Here is a 21307-nt window from a genome sequence, read left to right as displayed (position 1 = left end):
TATCATCAAAGTCGAGTAAGAACAAAATACATACTAGGTAGTTCAATGAAAGAATTTTAACATAAGGAAGTTACTATTATAGAAATATTGGAAGAGCTGAAAATCAGTGCTAATGAAGCCACTCAGAAACCAACAACTACAAGAAGTTACTGCCAGTCAAGTTGCCAGGGGGGCAGGAAAAGGGTGATGTTATCAGTACAGAAGGCTGAGATACCATGTGGGAACTGAAACCTTAGAGAACACCCAAAAGTAGCTGTAGGTACAAATGAGGCTGCCCCGTAGGAACTGGAGCACAAAAGGAAGGGTTTCCAGGTAGGAGTCAAAACCACAAAAGACATAGGTTCTCCATGACACGCTCTCAAAGAAGAGAGAGTAAGTATCCTGGCTTCTCCCCCACCAAGATCTGTCTTCCGTCACACATTCCCATTACCAGACCCTAACCAGGACTGGCTCAAGGGAGTCTTGGAAATTCAGGGTAGGACATTGGGTTTCAAAACAGGGAAAGGTAGAAAATGACCTTAGATAAAATAGGCAAACAACCTGTTCAAGAATGGCATAATGGCCAGGTATAGTGGCACACGTCTGTAATTCTAGCAGTTGGTAGGCTGAGGCAGGAGGGTCATTGTGAGTTTGAGGCCAGCTTGGCCTACAATGTGCGTTCAAGACTAGTCTGAACTACATGGTAAAACCCTATCTCTAAAAGAAAAAAAGAATGAGAAAATGGATACAAATGACCAATAAACTTAGGAAAAGTTTTCCACTTCGTTAGTAATTACAGAAGTGCAATTTTAAACCACAGAAATTTTTAAACACCAAATGCTGATGAAAAAAAATTTTTTTTGTTTTTGTCTTTTTATCGGTACCGGGGATCAAACTCAAGACTGCCTGCTTAAGGCAGGCACTTATGCTGCTGAGCTAAATCCCCAGCCCCGATGAAAATGTTTAGCAGTGAGAGTGCTAGTACACATCAGTAGGAACATAAATTAGAAAACACATTGGTATTGTCTAATAATGTTGATGCTAAACCTACTTCCCCAGGAATTCTGCTTCTAGGAATATACCCTCTGGAAATTTTAACACCATGTCCCAGAAGACAAACTACAAAAATGTTCACAGAAATTGTTAAGGACAGCAAGCCAATAAAATGGAAACGGTTTAAGTATCCACCAAGAAGAGAAATGTTTTATTTTAGAACAAAATGCTGCATCATGAAAAAGAACAAACTACAACCACCCATATCAAACAGATGAGTGTCATAGTCATAATTTTGAGAGGAAAAAGAAAGAAAGAAAGAAAGAAAGAAAGAAAGAAAGAAAGAAAGAAAGAAAGAAAGAAAGAAAACCCCCTAGGATACAGCTCAGCTGCAGGGTGTTGCTAACAGGCATGAGGTCCTAGACTAAATCACCAGCACTGGAGAAACAAAAACAAACAAAACTTTAAAAGGATTTCATTTACATAAAATTCAAAAATATGAAACTTATATGTAATGTTTAAGGAGTAAATCACACATAGGAAAACTATAAAGAAAGAAATAGGCTGGGGCAGATCCGTGGTACAGTATGTGCTTAACATACATGATGCCTTGATTTCAAACCACAGAGAAAAGAACAGGAAAAGGAATGTAAAAGGAACACTAAATCATTCAGAGGAATAGTAATGTCTGCATGCAAGTAAGGTGGATATAATCAAAGAGAGGCCCGCATTGTAGACACATTTTTATGTATATTTTTAGTTTTAAAAAATTTTAGAAGTCCTATAAGGTCATTTCCCCCTTCTGCCCTAATAATAAAAAAAATTATTAGCACTGTGACACCCCATGCAAGTTATATCATGTCTACTTTTCTAATTATTAGCTTTATTGTGTCCTAGTTTCCACATATCTATCATTTCATTCACACCACTGCCTCAGTTTATGGTGTCCTCCCCACCTGTCTCAATCTACTAGATGCTATTCATTGAAGGACATGTAGTCCAGTACCTGAAGATCCTCCCTCCTACCCAAGCCCAATTCTCCTTCTTTTAAATTCCTAGACCTCCCAATGCCTGCATCATTTATGGGGCATTGCCACTTATTTATTTATCTATCCAGCACATCATGCCACATACAAGAAACAAAAGATCAATGAAGCTGATGTAATTAATGTCTTCATGGAGTCTGCAGCTGAGAGAGAGAGAGAGAGAGAGAGAGAGAGAGAGAGAGAGAGAGAGAGATGCTATCAGGAAAAAGTGTGAGATGTTTTTTGAACCTGTCAAAACGAAGTTTGCTTAGATAATACAGTCCAGAAAGATAGATCTATTAGAGAAAATGACGTTCAAAGTGAGATCTGAAGGATACACTGATTTCTATTGTCATCATCAACAATAAATACAGAGGTTCTATAGCCAAGTGAAGGATGAGTATACATGTCACTATCAATGTATGCTGCACCAATAAAAATAAAAATTGAATAAAAATAGCAGTAAGGAATATACGACAAAGTGAACAAAATATGCAATATTATGCTGATGTTTGGAGGGGAAGTAATCTGAAGGGTCTTTCAGAGAAAGATTTATATAAAATGTGAAATCTGAGCAGAAACTTAAGGGAAAGCTGGTACTGAGACAAGGGAGGAGGCAAAGAAGCCCTCTGGACAAGAGTATCTGGGTTGAGATGGGAAAGTGCAAGACAAGTTCAGACAGCTTGCTGGAATGATCAGAAAGGGGTACAGGACGGGGATTAAGGAGCAAGGGTCAGATGACAGTGAGACTTATTTTATCTTTGAGTTTTCTTTTTGTATCATGGACTTCGAGACTCACACAAATCTTGAACACCCCCTCAAAACAAAAAGTGCGTTTATCAAACTTTGTACAGTTTGACGAGTTTACAATCTCTTTGAACTTCTAGCTGGCAACCACTGCTATAAACATATAGCCCTGAAAGGACTTGAGTAGAACAATAACACAACCCAGAGCATTCAGAGAGCATCCCTAGCCAGTAACTACAATGAGATGAACAGAGAAATTACCAAAATAAAAGATATTTCAAACAAGAGCCCAGATGGCCCTAGGCTAAAGTGGTGGATATAGAAATTCATTCATTAATTAAAACAAAATTTGCACAGTGCTTACTGCAGGGCAGCTCCTGAGCCCAGTGTGAGAGACATAATAATAAATAAGACCTGGCCACTTTCTTCAAGGACTCCAGGCTGGGTAGGATCAGAAAGAAAGGCAAACAGCTAAAGATAAACAAGCGATCACATCCGTGGCAGGACCTCCCTTAGAGAATAACGTTTTGGTATCCTATGCCAGGCCTTCACAAAACAACTACAACTTGTGCTTCTGTGCTTCTTCCTGACCTCTCTCTCTCTCTCTCTCTCTCTCTCTCTCTCTCTCTCTCTCTCTCTCTGTCTGTCTCTGTTACACACCCACACACACCTGCAGCGCAGCTACTCTGAACTTTGTTCTCTACTTTTGCTTTCCTTTTTCTTATTCTGTTATCACTTGTTTTCTCTCAACTGTGCCTGGTTAAGTCACTACCCATTCTTTGATCCCAGCTGAAATATTGCTCTACCCATATCTTTGTCTGACCTTCTCATGCATTTTGCCTTGAGTTACTATGTGAGATTCAGCCTACTGTAACACTCAGCAAGCTAGCAGGGAAAGGACGTTGTTGATTCATTGTTTTCTTAAGGAACACAGTTTCTGTCACAGTTAAGTACATATTTCCTCTTCTTACTCATCTGGAAGACCAGAGCCTGGAGAGATGACAGAATCAGGTGAGGCATGGAGCCACTGCAGAAGTCTTGGCAGCTGAAATCAGCAAAGGCAACCTAGACACATCCTCATAGAAATACCGTAAGAAACAGGATGGAGGTGCTCCAAAGTTCCCATCATATGCTCGCTGACCACAGAGCTTAAAAATATAGGCCGTTCATTTCCAGACAGCACAGCTCATTAGGAAACTGGCCTACTTATGTCTACCAGAAGTGTACACGGGACTTTCGATTTCAGATTCTGTGTGAAGACTTCCACATTTCTACTAAATTTTCTTGTTACTTGCACCTGTCAAACAGTTAAAAATTCTACATCATCCTAAGAAGTATTATATCCTAAGAAGTATTATAGTCACTTGCTTTAATTACATGTCAAACTGCAGTTTACCATTATCCCACCTTTGTTTGCATTATCAAGGTACCTCGGACGTTGCCAAGGGCAGCTGAATTCTTCAGCTTGGCCTTGGTCGCAGATGCCCCGGGCAAGGTAAGCATCTGTAGGTAAAAGTCAGCTGTGATTGCGGTCGCTAGGCAAAGGACAAGGAGCGAAACCGACAGAACCCACTCAACAGGGCGGTGACAGCTCCCAGCAAGTGCAGCTCTTCTCACCTTGCAGGTGACAAGGCGGGGGCTCGGTCTCCCGAGGACCGGGCCTGCGAGTGGCAGCCCCGTCCCCCCTCGACGCTCACTTCCCGCCTTCTGGTCCCGTCCAGCCCCTGCCGCCCCACCTGCCGGCAGCGCCGGCTGAGACGCGAGCTGATTGGCCGAGAGCGGCGGGGCGGGGCGGGGCCTCGCGCCCAGAGGTCGGGGTAAAGGCGAGGACCCCCGCGCTGCGAGTGGGCGCTGCTGCGGCGGCGGAGCGGGCCGGAGACCGGGCGGCTCGGGATGCAGGCGCGCAGGGCGACCCCTCGCCGTGCCGCGGGGCTCCTCGCGCTGCTCCTCCCCTGCTTCGGGCTGGTGCAGCCTTCGGACCGCACAGGTAACCGCCCGCTGGGGGCCTCGACGGCGCCCCGTCCTCCGCCAGGTCCGTCAGGTCCCGTCAGGTCCCGTCAGGTCCCGTCAGCCCCTGTGGCCTCCCTGGAGGGGCCTGCGGCGGGCGGGGAGGTCTGTAGGCGAAGCGCCCCACTGCCCTCGCCGGCCGGGAGGGGAGCGCGCGGCGGGGCGTGGGAGGGCAGAGGCCGCCGTGCACTGAGAGAAGCCGCAGCCTTTCCGGGCGTCTTCTGCCCCTTCCCTCCGTCCGCGACGGTCGTGGAGGTGAGAACCTGCCACTCCTCGATCCCTCTCGCCCTCGGTCACTTAGGCCCCGCAGCGGCAAAGACGAGCTGCCCCTCACAGCCCCAGGATCCCTGGCGTCCCTGACGTGCCTGCGGTGCATGTCAAGAAGGAAGTCAGGTTGAGACGTCGTCTCCACAAGCGGCTATGACCAAGAGTCGGTTTTGATGTTCTCCACCAGCGCGGAGAATAAGGACTGTTTCTTCTCTTTTCATTATGGGTGCCAGGTGACACCCCACCCCAGCGAGGCTGAGCCACGCAGTTGCTCGCTTGGGAACCCACTGCTTCTCACTGGCCACCAAAGCCTTTTGTTAAAGCTAAAGGTGGTGTCAGCCCAACCATCCTCCTTAGCAGCAATTGGATTTTGCTTTTACTTTCTCTTTGTGCCTTGGTAAAATGTGCCAGGACTGACTTTTGATGGGGTTTTTTGTGTGTGGAGGGGTGGATTTTTTTGTTTTTGGCCTGCCTGCATAAATGGGCAATGTATAGGTTTCCCCATTCATAACTTCTCTCATCGTGCCTGTTTGAGGAAGAAAAAGATGGCCAAGAAGTTTTTGAAAAATATCTACTGTGGCACTTTCTTCTTTGCAGCCAAATTACTATCTGGTTTAATCTGTCTTCCGAGAGCTATGGAAAGGAGTTTATCAGCGTGTGGGTGGCATCATCTTGTCTACTTCAAGAACGTTTTAATGGGTGGCATCGTCTTGTCTGTTTCAAGAACGTTTTAATGGACCATAGTCTGACTTAAAACTCCATTCTCCTTTGACCCTCTGTGCTGGAAACTACCCCAAAAGAGCCATTAGCAATACAGTCCTTTATTGCTGTGTTGTGCTCCACAATTCAAGGAAAAAGACCTCTGCAGCAGCTAACTATAGGGGAAACAAGCTAACTTTTCCACCCCTGGCCTCTTAGTTTCCATCTACGTCTGTTTTAGTCCTCTTATACCTTTATCACAGAATTCAAAGTTTAATTATTACAAACTCTGCTGTCCCTGTTCTGTCTTCTTGACCCAAAGCAAACAGCACCAGACTCAACTCTTTTCTCTCTGCCCTACATACCACAGGCGTTTCTTTCCCTGCATCCTTCCTTACTCCTAACAGCAGCTCTTGGTGGTCTCTTTCCCTCAGACCAGATTTGTACCCTTATTAGGGAAACTGCTGGAATTTTGAACACCCAGGTGTTTGGATAGCATGTTTGGCAGTGTGTCAGCTTCATGATGCTAGTGATGGCGTGCATCTTGTCATGTGGATGCAGCTAGGAGAAGGCAAGCGGTCTTGGTCACCCAAATGCTGAAGGAGCACTTTAGTGTCTTTGGGGAGATGCCAAGTGCTTAGTTTATAATTTTGCTGCCATGGAGAGCTAACTGCTAATGCCTTAGGACTTCTGAGCTTCTCAGGGACCCAAATACCCAGTCTGTGCTTTGATGACTTTTTGACTCTTAGGGTAACATCAGAGACCCAACTGTCACTTTGGGAACTGTTTTCACACCAGTAAACCCAGACTTCTGATCCTCAACTCCTGCACCTGTGCGCTCTGCACACTTGGTGGAGACCACAAGACAGTTAAAGAATGAGCTGCGACGGTTCTCTGTGACCATATACTAAGGCAATACTTCTTCCTTACAACTTTCCCAAGCCATTTCTCTTCTCATTGGTCTGTGGTCGTAAGATGCCAGTATCCAGCATCTTACAGAACTCTTTGGTTCATGGCTTGTAAAACAAGATTTACTAGTGATCAGACAATAGTACAATATAGAGGGATGCTTTTTCTTTGATGTAAGAATACTAAAACTTCACTTTCAATTTATGATAACACTACTTAACCATTCTCTCTCAAATACCACTGGAGTATTTATATAAAATGAATCACAAAAAAGTGCTTCTAGGAGTGATGAGGTGACCAATAAAAATATTTTATAAGATCAATGTGTAGTTACCTTTTAAAAATGTAATATATTTCTAAAATACATTGCCTTATTCCTTATATAACAAATATTCTAAATTTTAGAAAAAATTCTTTCTTCATCCTTCCTATCCTAGTAGGATCACAAGTTTGAGACTTCTTGACTCCTAGTGATCTTCAGGGACCCAACTATTGTTTCAGGACCTGTTTTCAAACTAGTGAATCCACAGTTCTGATCCTCCTCTCCTGCATCTGTGCACATTCTTCACACTTGGTAGAGACCAAAAGATTTAAACAGACTGAACAGCACCTGCTAAGAGTAAAGAAATACAGAGGAACATAATGGCAGAACAAGACTCCCTAGTTAGTCTATTATGCATGAGTGTTTATACATACATTATATATGAAGAGCAATAACAAGTTTCCCTGAACCGTATTCATGATGAATACCTGTGCTGAGTGACCAAACATTGGTATTGATTACATGGTTCAAACACAGGGTTATGCCAGACATGATGGGATATGCCTGTAATCTCAGCATTTGGGAGGCTGAGGCAGGAGGATTGCCATGAGTTCAAGGTGAGCCTGGGTTACAAAGTGAGTTCAAGGCCAGCCTGAACTACACAGTGCAACACTGTCTCAAAAAACCAAAAACATGTTATATACATTTACAGATGTTGGTGTTAAGACACTTGGCAACTTCTTAACCTTGCTACTCCATATCTTTCTTTTAGTTTGCCTCCTACCAGAGAAGTCCATATTGTCCCAGAATTAATAAATGTGTAGAAAACTGGAAGGAGTACATTTTTTCCTCTTCTAAAGAGCATTTTTAAAGCTGTTGTCTAACTGCACATGCCCCATACAAGTGAGATTAGAATAATCTCAAACACTACTAGCAGTAGGGTGGTATAACAAAATTGTATAACAACATGCAATGAATTTAGCAAAAGCTGGTAAAACCTGCAAAGCTAAGAACACTGTTGTCTTGTGGATGTGACTTAGATATCTTATTCTCCACTGCTTTCTTCTAATATTTAGACAAAGGAAGATCCTGGGAGAAAAGGTGGCTTCACCAAATTCTCCCTACTAACAGGAAGCAAAGGTGGTCTTCAATCAAGGGCCCCTCATTCCCTGTGCCACTATTCTTTCTATCACACTGAAACCTGTAAATAATCTCCTGGACTGCACAAAGGCAGCTTGAAAAATATGGAGCTTCAATTTGGAAAGAAAGGCAAAATTACTGTTTAGCAGGCCATCTGTTGGGGGTTATGGGTCATAGGCCAGACTGCTCAAGTTTTTGAACAAAGGTGATGGCCACATTTCTTGCAGGAGCAGACGCTGTAATTCCTGATATTTTGGAACATAGGATTTATTTTGGAAAGGGAAGAGGAAATAGTTTGGGAAAAAGGTGATTGGAGGCCTGATGAGCTGTTGAATGTGTGAATGAAGGAAGTTAGAGAATATATGGAAAGCGTGTATCTCCTTACCTATGACCAACAAAGAGAGAAATTCAGAGGGTTTTCAATGAAGAGAATGAATGATGAATGCTACTATATCAAATGTACCTAGCTGTTCCAAAATTCAAATTTGAAAGCAGAACTAACTTAAACCTTTAAAGTATTTTTGTTCTTCCTGTTGTTGCTGCTGTTGTTATTTAAAACAAAAAACTTCCATCAGAAGTTCAAACTCAGATTTAATTTCATAGTTATTTTTACATTATCATCAAGTTGCCATCACCAGTATAAGAATTTTTAACTCTTCTAAAACTATGAATTATTATTAGACTAAGTGTTCACAGTTAGTAAGATCAGTGACTGTGAAGTAGGCATCAAAATGAAAGTGCCTTTTGGAAACCAAAGTTTTTTAGGTTGTTCTGCTGACCTCTGGCTCATTGACTCTGTTCTCTAAAATATCTCAAATTTACTGTCATTATCATGATGGTTTGTAATGTAAGTTTTATTTTTTTTCTTGGTAAAAAAAAAACTCAATCAAATTGTTCTATTCTAATTTGTTGTATCAGATGTGAACTTGTTCTACAAATTCAAGTGTGCAAGAAATAATGCATTATTTTTAGAAAAATTAAATTTGATTCTGGTTTTTGTTCCATCAGGTGGACAAAACTGCAGTTTCTGCCATCCTCAAGAACTTCCCTAGCTTGCATGTAGTTCCTAAAAAAGATCAGAGAAGGGTCTTTGTCTTCAACTACCACCAGTCTTACCTTAGCATCTCATTATCTGAACATGCTGTAATCTGGTGGTTTGGAGGATTCAGGAACTCAGGGTGACATACAAGTCAGTTCCCACTCTCTCCCACCTTCCTGCATGTGATGCAGGCTTCCTGTCACTGGCTATAGGCTCACTCACTCTCAAAACCCAGAACTCTATTCCCTCTTATTCATTTACCTTACTCTTCTATCTCTACCCTCTCTTGTTTCTCTGTCTCCCCTGAGACATCACAATGAATCAGGCTTCTACTAAAGGTCTAGGTGAGGTGGCCTTTAAGGAGATTTTATTTGTGCCTCACCATACTGACTTGCCCTAAAGTAAAGGAGCACAGAGGCATGACTTCATACTTGGATCTGGGGAAGGAACATAGAATGAGACATTTCCCATGTAATAATAATACTCTGCCATAGTGGCTAAATATAAGTGAGACAGAGGTGTGGTCCCAAATAGACTCAAAATATCTTTTCATTGTCCACAGACTACCTGGTTAAGTAACAAAACAAAAGAATATCCTTACCCTACTGAGTAAATAGGGCATACCTCTCATGGAATAGCAAAATCAAATATACATACTACTGTTAGTGCTTTACATGCATTAGCTTATTCCATCATCACAAAAATAGTATGACCATGGAGGTCAAATAAGTTGCCCTGATCTCATGGTAAAAATGTAGAAACAGAGGCAGAATTGGAGCCCAGGTGGACTGACTCCAAAGCCTGTGCTCCAATGCACATTGCATTGCCTCCTCTGGCCATTACTGACCTCCTTTCTTGGGTAGATATTATAGTTGATCAAGCTCTTGGGGTAGAAGCAGTCCAGTGGTGCCCATACGCTCTTCGATAAACAGTAAGGGCTGCCTAATTCAGAATTCTGAAATGTCTTCTTTTACTGTCTTGGCCCAGGTAATGATGCATTCACCATTGTCAGTGAAAACACAGGCAAGTGCATCAAGCCGCTGGATAACTGGATAGTGGCAAAGGACTGTGAGGAAACTGGGGATCTGCGATGGAAGTGGGTGTCCCAGCATCGGCTGTTCCACTTACAATCCCAGAAGTGCCTTGGTCTAGACATTACCCAGCCTGTAGTCACCCTGAGAATGTTCAGCTGTGACTCTAACGCCATGCTGTGGTGGAAGTGTGATCACTACTCTCTGTATAGTGCTTCCCAGTACAGGCTGACTCTAAAGGACGGATATGCCATAGCCAGCACAAATACATCTGACATCTGGAAGAAAGGAGGCTCTGAGGAAAGCATTTGTGCCCAGCCTTACCATGGTGAGTACTGGAGAGGAACTGTGACTGATTTACTATTGTGCTTGTTAAATGTGGCACTGAACATGTACAACTGAGTAGAAATAAAGCCCCGTACTGGTAGGGGAGCAGCTGTTTGGTTCCTGGCACTGTGCGGTTATTTTCGACTGCATTCTTTTTTTTTTTTTTTAATTGGTACCGGGGATTGAACTCACGACCGCCTGCTTGCAAGGCAGATGCTTATGCCGCTGAGCTAAATCCCCAGCCCCCATGGGCTGCATTCTTACCCGCATACTTCTAAGGTAGGTGGTACTTGCCCTGCCCTCATCCCTTCACAGTAAGTCTATGGGAGATTAAGTGATTTGTTAAAAGTAACACAGCTATGTTATAGTAAACTTCGGATTTGAAATTATGTGATACGTGAACATATCCCTATAATAACATCCTAAACTCTAGGGGAAAGGAAATGTCAGATTAACAAAAAATTTTTGTACATGCTAAAAGACAAGTGATCTAATAATACTGATCTTATCCTAAATTTAAAAAGAAGAAATAGGCTGGCGATTTAACTCAGTGGCATAAGCACCTGCCTTGCAAGCAGGTGGTCGTGAGTTCAATCCCTGGTACCAATAAAAAAGAAAAAGACAAAAAAAGAAGAAGAAGAAGAAGAAGAAGAAATAAAAATAAATGTATTCTTCCTTGTCTAGCTTTTTTTTTTTATAACTGGAATATTTTAAAAGTTACTTTCAGGTGTATTATTTTCATTTTTGCATGGTTATAACATCTCGATGTTTATATTTATGATTCACCATTTAAAGAGTGGAATTTTTCTTGACTGCTTCCAAAAATAAGTATCAATATTACCATGCCCTTTGCTCTGAGTCTAGGGATCAGGTTTCAATTTTCAAGCTTAAAAAGAATAAGTAGATACATTTTTAAGCCATTAAAGTAATTAGCTATCAAGCAAACAAATCTTTTTTCACTGTTTTTCTAAGTTACATCAAATGTTGACATATTTAATTATCTTGAGTTCTATTACCTAACTTTTCTCTTTAAAAACTTATGTAGCTTACAGAGGTTTTTCTCTTCCTTTAAAACTCATGTTAGCTAAGTTCAGCTATAGACTCAGGATAACAGCTTCTGCTCATTATCTATGAGAGTTTTTCTGCTAGAGAAACCTCTTTCTACTTCTGGGGGAAAGTCAGAAAATCTGAGACTATCTGGTCCCACCGTTAATTGAAAAATATTAGAGTTGGAGTGTTTCTTTTCTCCCATTCTTGACCTTTGAGTAATTAAACAAATCTGTTTCTGCTACGCAGCTTCCTCCTATATTTAAAGTTGTTTCTAGGTACCACTTAATGCCACGTTTAAATTTCATACTATAAATGACTGTCTCTATGATGGCAACTAAGAGAAAACATAGATTCCCACACAATGGTTTTAGAACTGGATTTAACATATTTGTTCAGGGATCAGGGCAGATCATTTTCTTGGCAGGGCTGCTTTTAATTTTTCTGTTTTTTTGAGGGTACAGTTATAATCTTAAACTCAGTCTTCAGAGTGTCTTCATTTCAATAACTTGTCTCCTTTTTTGTCCTGTGTGTTTTATTTATGCATCTATAATATTTTTCTCAGAAGGGGGTCCACAGGCCTCACACAGCAGCCAAAGTGAAGGCTAAGAACCGACCCAGAGCATGGCCTGAGAGAGCTAAATTGAGCCCCTGCCCAGCCTACAGGCATGAATATATTTTTGGACCTTTCCACATGTAATATCTGAAACATTAAATTTTTTAAGAGTTCTGTCTAGTCAAGATGTATTTCATGTTTTAATTTGCACAGAGGCCAAAGCCAAAACTGCCACTTCTCTGCTCTTCGCTAGGTGACTGACATCATCCAAATTCTACGTATCAGAAATAAGTAAGGCAGCCTTGAGTTTTTCTGCTTTTTTCTCCCACTGTTCAAGTTGAATCAAATATTAAATACTAGCAATTCTATCCTTTTAATTTTTTGTGTGTCCCTTCCTATTCAGGACTGCCGTCTTAAATTAGGGACCCTCTCTGCTGTTCTCTCTGACTCCTGATACAAATACCCTTGGTATACCTGTATTAGAATAAGGAAAGTAAGATACCTGAGTCTCAGTAAAGTGAAGTTCAGAGTTACCCAGCTTGCTACACCAAAGCTAGGGATGAAAACCAGAGTTTCTTTCCCCCAAATTATTGTGCCCTGGATTTCCTCTTCCCTTAACCCTACCCTGAGTTATGCTCATCTCAGAGAAAGCTTTTGTTATATGAGTTTTGTAAGTGAACTGCTTGTGATTACTTCCTGAGTGTGCATTTTAACATAAAATAGCTTGACTTGAGTATCACTCTTCAAATTTTGGATCTTGCAGAGGAAATGGGCTTTTGGTGGCAGGAAAGCAGTAAGAACCATTTTGACTACTTTTGGCATAATGCTCAGAAAACCTGCCAGTCTCTTTGACCATCAAAGCTATTTTTTCATGTTACTAAAGAAGCTCATTTTTTTCCATAAACACCATCTTACAGATTCATCCTTACGTAGTGAGTTGGTTCAAAGATTCTATCAACCTGAATCAGTACATTTAGGGAAGATTCTTCTCTGAAACCTGAATAAGCTTGGAAACCCACAGAAGTCCAACAGTAGCAAGGATAAATGGGAATAAAATTTGTAATGAGGAATGAGCATCATTCAGTTGCTTCTTTTGTGGCTGCTGTTGTTTGCTTTTATTCTTCAAATTTTGAAGCTTTCAGTGAAATTTAGCTTTATGCTATGGGGGGGGGCGGAGAAGAAGTCAGAAATATAAAAAGAATTAGGATGTTGTATGTACATGAACCAGCTCCCCATGGTGAATGCAATCATTATGTACTGCAAACATGTGTTAATAAAAATAAAAATTTCAAAAGAAAAACCCTGAGAATGCAAGCATTGTTTCCAAACTTGTCCATGTATATCAAGGACTCTAATCAGAGAGTTCTCATCTCTATCACTCGCAGCCGAGTCCCTGAATAAAATATTTCACTCCACTATTCTGCAAAAATGGGAATTTCACAAGCAAATTTAGTATCTTCCCTGCTCAGCTCAAGGTTTGTGGTAAAGAGCAAGTAAAAGTAATGTAATATGACAAGATTATTATAGAGATGAAAGGTTTTAGAGGGGGGGAAAACCCAGTAAGTCCTGCAGGTCACGGTTTTTGTGTTCAGTTACTATCCTCGTACTGTTGTAACAGAAAAGGGAAACTAGTCATGAGTTCTTGGGATTTTTTTGGTGTGGTCAGAAATAAAACATGTGATGAGCATAATCCTTATAAAGCAGAAAGCCAACACAGTCTTTAGTAAATGTACCCTGTTTAAAGCCATTTATGTGCCATAAGGAAAGAACACTTTAAGAGTTTGATCTGTAAAATGCTGTTTTCAAAGAAAAAACATCTATATTATTCTTGTCTTTTGTTATATTGTTGCATAATACATTCGAAACAGTTAAATTAAGTCTCACACCAGTCAGATGAACTCTTGAGAGTAATTAAGGATATATAATCAAATACTGTCTTAAACATATTTTTTTAAAATCTACTATGAGACATTTTGAAAGTCTTTACCCAGTAAAGGGTAAAGAGATTTGATGTCTATGATTTACATAATAGCTATTACTTGATCTGAAAGTGACTAGGATTTTATTTTAAATTGAGATATTGGTGACAGAAATAGTTGTCCTATAAAAACATCTTTACAAGAAAGTGATTAACCATTAAGAACTCCTCTGGCATTTCCAGGCATATTTTCTATTGGAATCATCTTTCAATATTTCTGAGCTCCAGAGAAAATGATTTAAATGAAAAGCTAAATATGCTTATTTTTCTGGCCATCAGTTGGTGCCATAACTACCTCTTTGAGGGTGATTTTTCTTTCATAACTTCAATTTCTCTGCCCTAATCTCTCCAAAATCTACCCAGGATTCTATCAATTCTTCCTTTTATTTCCTTAAAACCCACAATCTAAATTCTGTTAAGCAGTGGACTTGTTTGTCCATCTCTCTCACTCTACAGATGATTCCACATGTCCACATATACCCCTTATTGATTCTCAGGTATTTTTCTGGCCCCACATTACTGAAGAAAATGGAGGTGAACCTGTCAGGATACCCTTTCTGGTGAAAGACTGCTACCCACAGTACAGTAGTGCATCTATCCGTGCTTGATCAAGCCAGGTTATTTTAATACTTCATCCCACCAAGTGAAAGAGCTTTGCATGAATTATCTCACTTAATCCTCATGAAGAACCTTCATCATCCGCAACTAATGCAGAAACTGAGCTAAATAGACATTGACTAACTTACCCACAATCAATGAGGGCTAGTGAAGAAAGCAGCATTCAAGTCCAGACCTAAACAATCAGCTTCCATGTTCTTTCCACACCATGCAGCCTACTTGATACCATGTTCTCATACGGGGAAAGAATATTTTCTTTAAAAACATTTTTAGAAATTGTCTAGCTGAAAGTGATTACCCAGTTTTTAATTCTTTTTTTCCTTACTTCATTCCCAATCCACAGAGATATATACCAGAGATGGGAATTCCTATGGGACACCTTGTGAATTTCCATTTTTAGTTAATGGAACATGGCATCATGACTGCATTCTTGATGAAGATCATAGTGGGCCATGGTGTGCTACCACCTTAAATTATGAATATGATCAAAAATGGGGCATCTGCTTAAAACCAGGTATGTATGGGCTGGTAAGATTTATGTCTGGAAAGAAGATACCATTTATATGAGGCAAAAGAGAGAAGGAAGAGTTCAAGATTACTCAAAAGTGATCGTAACAAATAGCCTAGATAAGGGGTGTATGTTTGGAAAAAGAAAGAGAAATAATACAGTTTTCCATTTGCTTTCAGAAGCAAATCAAGAGGAAAACCAAGATGGCTTGTGTCATGGAAGACACAGAGGAGGGAGGAACTGGATAGCACATACACCTCAGGGAGAAGTGGAAAAGGCATGAGCAGTTAGGAAATTTGAATTTCAGAACTCCGGAAGTTAGGAAATTGCAATTTCAGAAGACTAGTAGGAGGAAAAACTGAGTTACAATGAATTGAAATATGCGCAGAAGGAAATTAACCTTGTGCTTTTCATGGAGAGAAAAAGAGAGATGAATAGCATGGTGGGAAGAGACAGATTGAAAAAATGCTTTTAAAATTGTCAACATTTAAGTATGTTTATGTCCTGAAGCTAAGAGAAGGGAGACATATCCTTAACCCTCTCAGAATTGATGGCAGTGTTCTCTCTGTCATTCCTGTTGATCATTCCTATTGATCATAATACTTTTTCTAGTTGCTTCTTACTACAAGCAAACTATTCAGCATGTGCTAAAGAATTCACTGTTCTTTTTATAGACAAAAAGAGACCAACATAGAAGAAGTGACATTATCCAATATCTCAGTGTGACTACAGTATCTTGCCAATTAGGTGAGAATTACAGGTATCATAAGACGTGACATGTGGCAGGTGCTTAAGAAATATTATTCAATATGAAATAGGTTGAAAGAATTTATAGCAACAAGAAAAGAGAGTTCTAACCCAAATAATAGTAGTTAATATTTATATGCATCGGGCACTGCTCTAAGCTCTCAGTATTTATTAACTCTTTCCAGCCTCCCAGCAATCCTATAAGATAGGTACCATGATAAGCATGGTGAGGCATGCATAAATTACATAACTGACATTAAGTCACAAAACTAATAAATATCAGCCGTAGGATACAAACCTAGGAAGTCTGACTATAAAGCTCTTGCCATGGAAAGCTAACTACACTGAGTAGAAATCCGCTGCTATTAGTAGTGCTGACTCTTCCTTTCTAGAATCTGAGCTTCAACTTGCAGAGTTCTGAGCAACTTGAAGAGGTTATACTGCCACAGTGAGTCTCAGTGTTCAGGACAGTGGGATCTTGGATGATTTGTTACAACACAAGTTTTTTTAGTCCCACCTGTAGAGAATTTTATTCTGTAAATTTGAAGTGGAGCCCAAGAATTTATATTTTAATAGATTCCCACGTAATGCTTAGGATGTTGGTCTGGGGACTGCACTTTGAGAATTACATGTTTAGGTTGAGACCAAAGTTTTCTATGCCTGTAGGATACTGAAATATAAAAAGCCAGTATTTGCTTTGGCCGTTACTGACAACAGCAGAATGTAATCAACCATATAAGTATCTCATTTAACTCTCACTATAAATTTGGGTCAGCAATTTTAGATAAAAGTGGAGTTTAGAATTATCTAGTGTAAACTCTTATTTCTCAGATGAGAGACAGCCAACTCAGGCTGATGGAATGACCTGTGAAGATCAGATCACGTTCTTTGGCCCTGGCAGAAAACCAGGATTCCTAATCCTCATTTTCCAATGTATTTACTGCACTCTGCCTTGCTGGTTTGTCTGGAAGATGTCTTGGTGCCTTTGACTTCCTCTCAGTAGTGGGATAGAGGTTGTTAATATCAGAACTTACAAGAAAGTTACCCCCACCCAAGTTACTTGTCATGGAAGAAAGAAGAATGTAAGTTTCTCAAACTTGAAGTCTGAGAAACCACAGCAGTTGTGTTGCATAGAAAATGCACAGCCATCCCACCAGAAGCTTCTGGATTTATAAGTAGAGGCCTTAGTAGGAACAATGAACCTCTAGGCAATGTACTTACAAATTCACCCCATTTTGTTTTCACCAGATGTCACAATGTCTGTTGGTATTTACACCCTAGAAAAGTGGTGGCAGAGGCAAAGTTTACCATTCTGAAGAACAACAGAAAAGATCAGTGCTCTGATTATAGCCCTAGCTTAAACACTTGAGGCCTTTGTTCTCTCTGTGAAATGAGGGTATTCAACAAGAGAACCTTCAAGGACCTTCCAGCACACAGGTCCATGACTCTTCCTTCTGCTGTGTGACTGGTTACAAGAGGCCCTGTGAGGACCTCCAGGCCCCAGGATTTGGAAACACCCGAGAGGTTTTTGAGCCAATTGTTTCAACACCTATATCACTCATCCAGGAGACAGTTTGAAGATTCTTTGCCTGAAATTTCATATACTTTTGCATATCTATTAAAGGATCATGATATACATTATATAATGTATGTGCATGTTTACAAATCTACATATGTATATATACACAATATGAATTTTATATTATACATTTAATTATTAAAAAGAAATTTTGTTTCTGAAATAAGATGGTCACATGTACATCTTAGGCATTTAAGCAGCATGTCTAGTGTACACACTACACACCCTGGTTTCTCTGTAATCTCTGGGGAGACTCCCAGAAATCTGCCACCATGTTTAAGCAAGCTTCTTTTCCACTAGCTCAGTGTTCTGAGACATACCTTTAAGCAGAGGACAGGCATGGACATGAGTGAAAACATGCCGTTGTAGCTGAATGGATAAAGCAGAGTTGAAGCTTTCATCATTCTGAGTCATTTGGTGTCCTCTGACTTCAATTTCACTGTGTAACCAAAGGATCAAAATACAGTCTACACAAGGATAATAGCAGCCACTGTTCTGGCATATCTTACATGGGAGTACGCAATTTGAATCACACTTGTAAGCATTACAAGTAATAGGAAGCATTATGTCCCTACTTTATGATTACTAACTTACCATTTCATTCCAGAAAATGACTGTGAAGGTAATTGGGAAAAGAATGAGCAGACCGGAAGTTGCTACCAATTTAATACGCAGGCAATTCTTTCTTGGAAAGAAGCTTATGTTTCATGTCAGAGTCAAGGAGCTGACTTACTGAGCATCAAGAGTGCTGCTGAATTAACTTATCTTAAAGGTAGGTTAAACTTAGATGTGGTAGAGCAAATTGTTGAGAAACTGATGATGCTTTCTTCTACTTTCATGTCCAGGAGTGGTGTTTTATGCATATTTTTCTGATTCTACTAGGATTTAAACTTCTGCACTAAAGCTCACAAGCAAAAGGTGTACTGAATGTAAACGTATTTCATGTATTGAAAAATACTGCTTCTGATAGACACCAGAGATTAATGTTCTAAAAACAATCCTAAATGGAAGGGTTTGAGGGCAAGGATTGAACTATAAACTCTTTAAAGTAGAGATTCAAAAAAGATAAAACAAATGACTTTCACACTGTAGCGCCTCAGTAAAATGTCCTGACAGTTCAGTGAAGAAGTATAGTCCTCATTGTGAAGAAGTTTTAAGAAATCTTAAAGTGGATTTAACATGGCTTTGTGGAGTGGATAGGATTTTGTTTTATTTTGTTTGCAGGATAATGGTAGAAATCTAAAAATACTTAATGATGGAAATTTAAAACATATTGACCAAGAACAAAAATAAAGAGATTATGTGTTCTTTCATATGAATTTCAGGGTCACCTTGTAATTCCTAATGATACTTATGGCAATATAGATTGGAATTGCACTGAATTACAGGTTAATTAGGAAGGCATTGTCATTTCCACATTGCCTTCTCATCCCATGAAAACAGCATGGTTTTTTATTTTGACTGACTTCTGTTACATGCCCAGTGACATTCTATAACTTTTTTCATCAAAATCTTGAAAGAAAGATTTATATACAAAAGCATAAAGTTTATATACAACATTTTCATATTAGTTTTCAAAACCAAAAACCTAAGTTCTAAGCCCTTAATGATATGTTCTCAGAATGAAAAAAAGTAGTAGTAGATTATGATGCTAATTGACTCAAACTATGAAATGCTTTTTATATTTAATCTTATATAACAGCCCTATGAGGTTAGGTACAAGATACAAAAACTATAATGAATATTAAAATTTTTAAAAATTTTTATTACAGTAAAAGAAACATTGTCTTTAGCTTCTCTCAAAATACTTCCCCTCCTTTTGAACACACTTATCTCCTCATTTCTGCCACTTCAAAGCAGTTGTGGAAGTCCTTTATTGTACCTTTAGTTGTGCTGTTGTGGCAACCTCAATACCTGAATTAATGCAAAGCATGTATCATTTATGGTCATTTCTTTTATCTTAGTGAAGAGCCAAACTGAACAGCATATATAAAGTGATCATAAATGCAGTGAATGTTTAAATTTAAATTTTTATTTCATTAAAAGACACATTGCCTTTAATCTCTCTCAAAACATTCCTCCTCACTTTGAATAGGTTTATCCCATCTTGGTCTTTTACTGTAATAAAGTTTTCGAAATTAAAATGTTCTATCACTCTGCATGATGTTACTGTGCTCATTTTGCACATGATTATTATGAGGCTCAAAGAAGAAATACAACATCACTTGCAAATAATTAGTAGAGCCTAAATTTGAACAGTTGATCTGACAAAAACAACTTGTATCAGGCATGCACCTGGATTCACCTTTTATAACACTACAAGTTCTTTGCAGGGAGAGATGGTTTGGGTTTCGTGGGTTCTCAGTTTTTTAACTTGAAGCACAAAACTTTCAGCATTGACAGCATATAGTAAACAGATACCTAAATATTTCCTGTAAATTCTGTCAGATGATTTTATAATAACTACAAGTAGTTATAAGTGCTCTGAGCAAGGCTTGTTTTCTAAAGAAGTTAATCATTGCTACCACATCACAGGGATTTTAATCACCAGATCAAAAAATTAATGCTTAAAAATAGTGTCACACAGCTAAGACATTCCAGAATTGGGATTTAAATATCAACATAGAAAACTAAAGTCCTTTTTTTTTTAATATGCTAGTTATTCTTACACTGTATTTCTTTTTTTTTTTAATCATTAAAAGTCCACTGAACTTCTTTTCATGCTTTTTGGCTAAAGTTTTATTCAGACCTCCTTTCTTACACATAGCTTTATTCTTTTTTTGCCTCTGTTGTTTTGCAGTTAAATAGAGCTTTGGAATGGACATCTGTTAAATGAATCTAATAGGCTAGCGTTTGGTAGAATTCTATTTCAGACTTCACTAAATGTTTACCAAAAATATCACTGAGATTGTAAGATATCAATAAATGTAAGTAGAATATCAACATTTGGAAAATGATGATTTCAGGAAGGAGGAAAGTGTTGAAGTGTGACTATCACCATGCTACAGAAATCAAACGATGCCTTTGGAGAAAAGAATGTTGCATGATTCTTAATGAATTAGTTTTTCTTTAATAACTTATAAAACTGAGATGATACAGAAAAGTACTTTATTATTCTTTACTCCTGGCAAGACAGTTCACATATTTTAAGTGTATCAGTGATTTGAGAGGTATATCTGTTTTTAATATTTTGAGTTTCTCTTTCATATGAATAAAAACTATTTAGACATATCAGTATGCCTAATTATGTTTGCTAATTTCTCAACACTCAAAATCAGAATATCTGTATTTCGAGAAGAAATTTCTATTATGCATCCCTTTACTGCAAATCTGCATTTGTAACCATTGGACAAAGAGTAATGATGCCAATAAAAGTGAACCAAATGAAGACTTTGTAACCAAAGTGCTTGATCTGATTGGGAAAATAGACTTGTGACTATACAAAGCATAGTGAAGTAGGTTATTTCCCAATGATGTTCAGGTTTGATGGTTATTAGCTGAATGAGACTAGGAATCTATTTGCAGGAAAAAAATAATAAATGGAGGAAGTGGAGCAAGAAAATGGAAGAGGTATACATTTTTAAAAGAAACGGAAGATAGAGACAAAAATAAGAAAAAAATTCAATTTAAAAATGTTTAAATAAAGATATTTAGGTAAAAGTGACAAAAAAGAAAAAGAAAAGCAAAAGAAAAAATATTAAACAAACAAAAAATTCCAAAATGTAGCAAAAAATAGAAAGAGAAAGGAATCTAAAAAATTCTTCCTCATCAAGGTGGAGTAAGTAGTTTCTTTCCAGGATCTCTAACATTGGAATGTACCAGACATGGGGAAAGCCATAATTGGGTAAT

At 39.1% G+C, this 21307-nt stretch overlaps 1 protein-coding gene across 1 annotated transcript in view; it reads left to right on the top strand.

Moving 5' to 3' along the window:
* The first annotated feature begins 4553 nt into the window (after positions 1-4553).
* Positions 4554-21307, top strand: part of Ly75 (lymphocyte antigen 75) — a 96576-nt gene continuing 79822 nt past the window's right edge. Inside the window, exons 1-4 of the mRNA XM_003478570.5 lie at positions 4554-4731; positions 10055-10426; positions 14968-15138; positions 18066-18230. Of these exons, the coding sequence (XP_003478618.2) occupies positions 4638-4731; positions 10055-10426; positions 14968-15138; positions 18066-18230 (802 nt within the window). The 5' untranslated portion in view covers positions 4554-4637. The remainder of the gene's footprint in view (positions 4732-10054; positions 10427-14967; positions 15139-18065; positions 18231-21307) is intronic.

The sequence above is a fragment of the Cavia porcellus genome, unplaced genomic scaffold (assembly GCF_034190915.1).
Source record: "Cavia porcellus strain 051 isolate PalLab524CR breed Dunkin Hartley unplaced genomic scaffold, mCavPor4.1 scaffold_12, whole genome shotgun sequence".
Lineage (NCBI taxonomy): Eukaryota > Metazoa > Chordata > Mammalia > Rodentia > Caviidae > Cavia > Cavia porcellus.
This window is presented reverse-complemented; position numbering and strand designations above follow the sequence as displayed.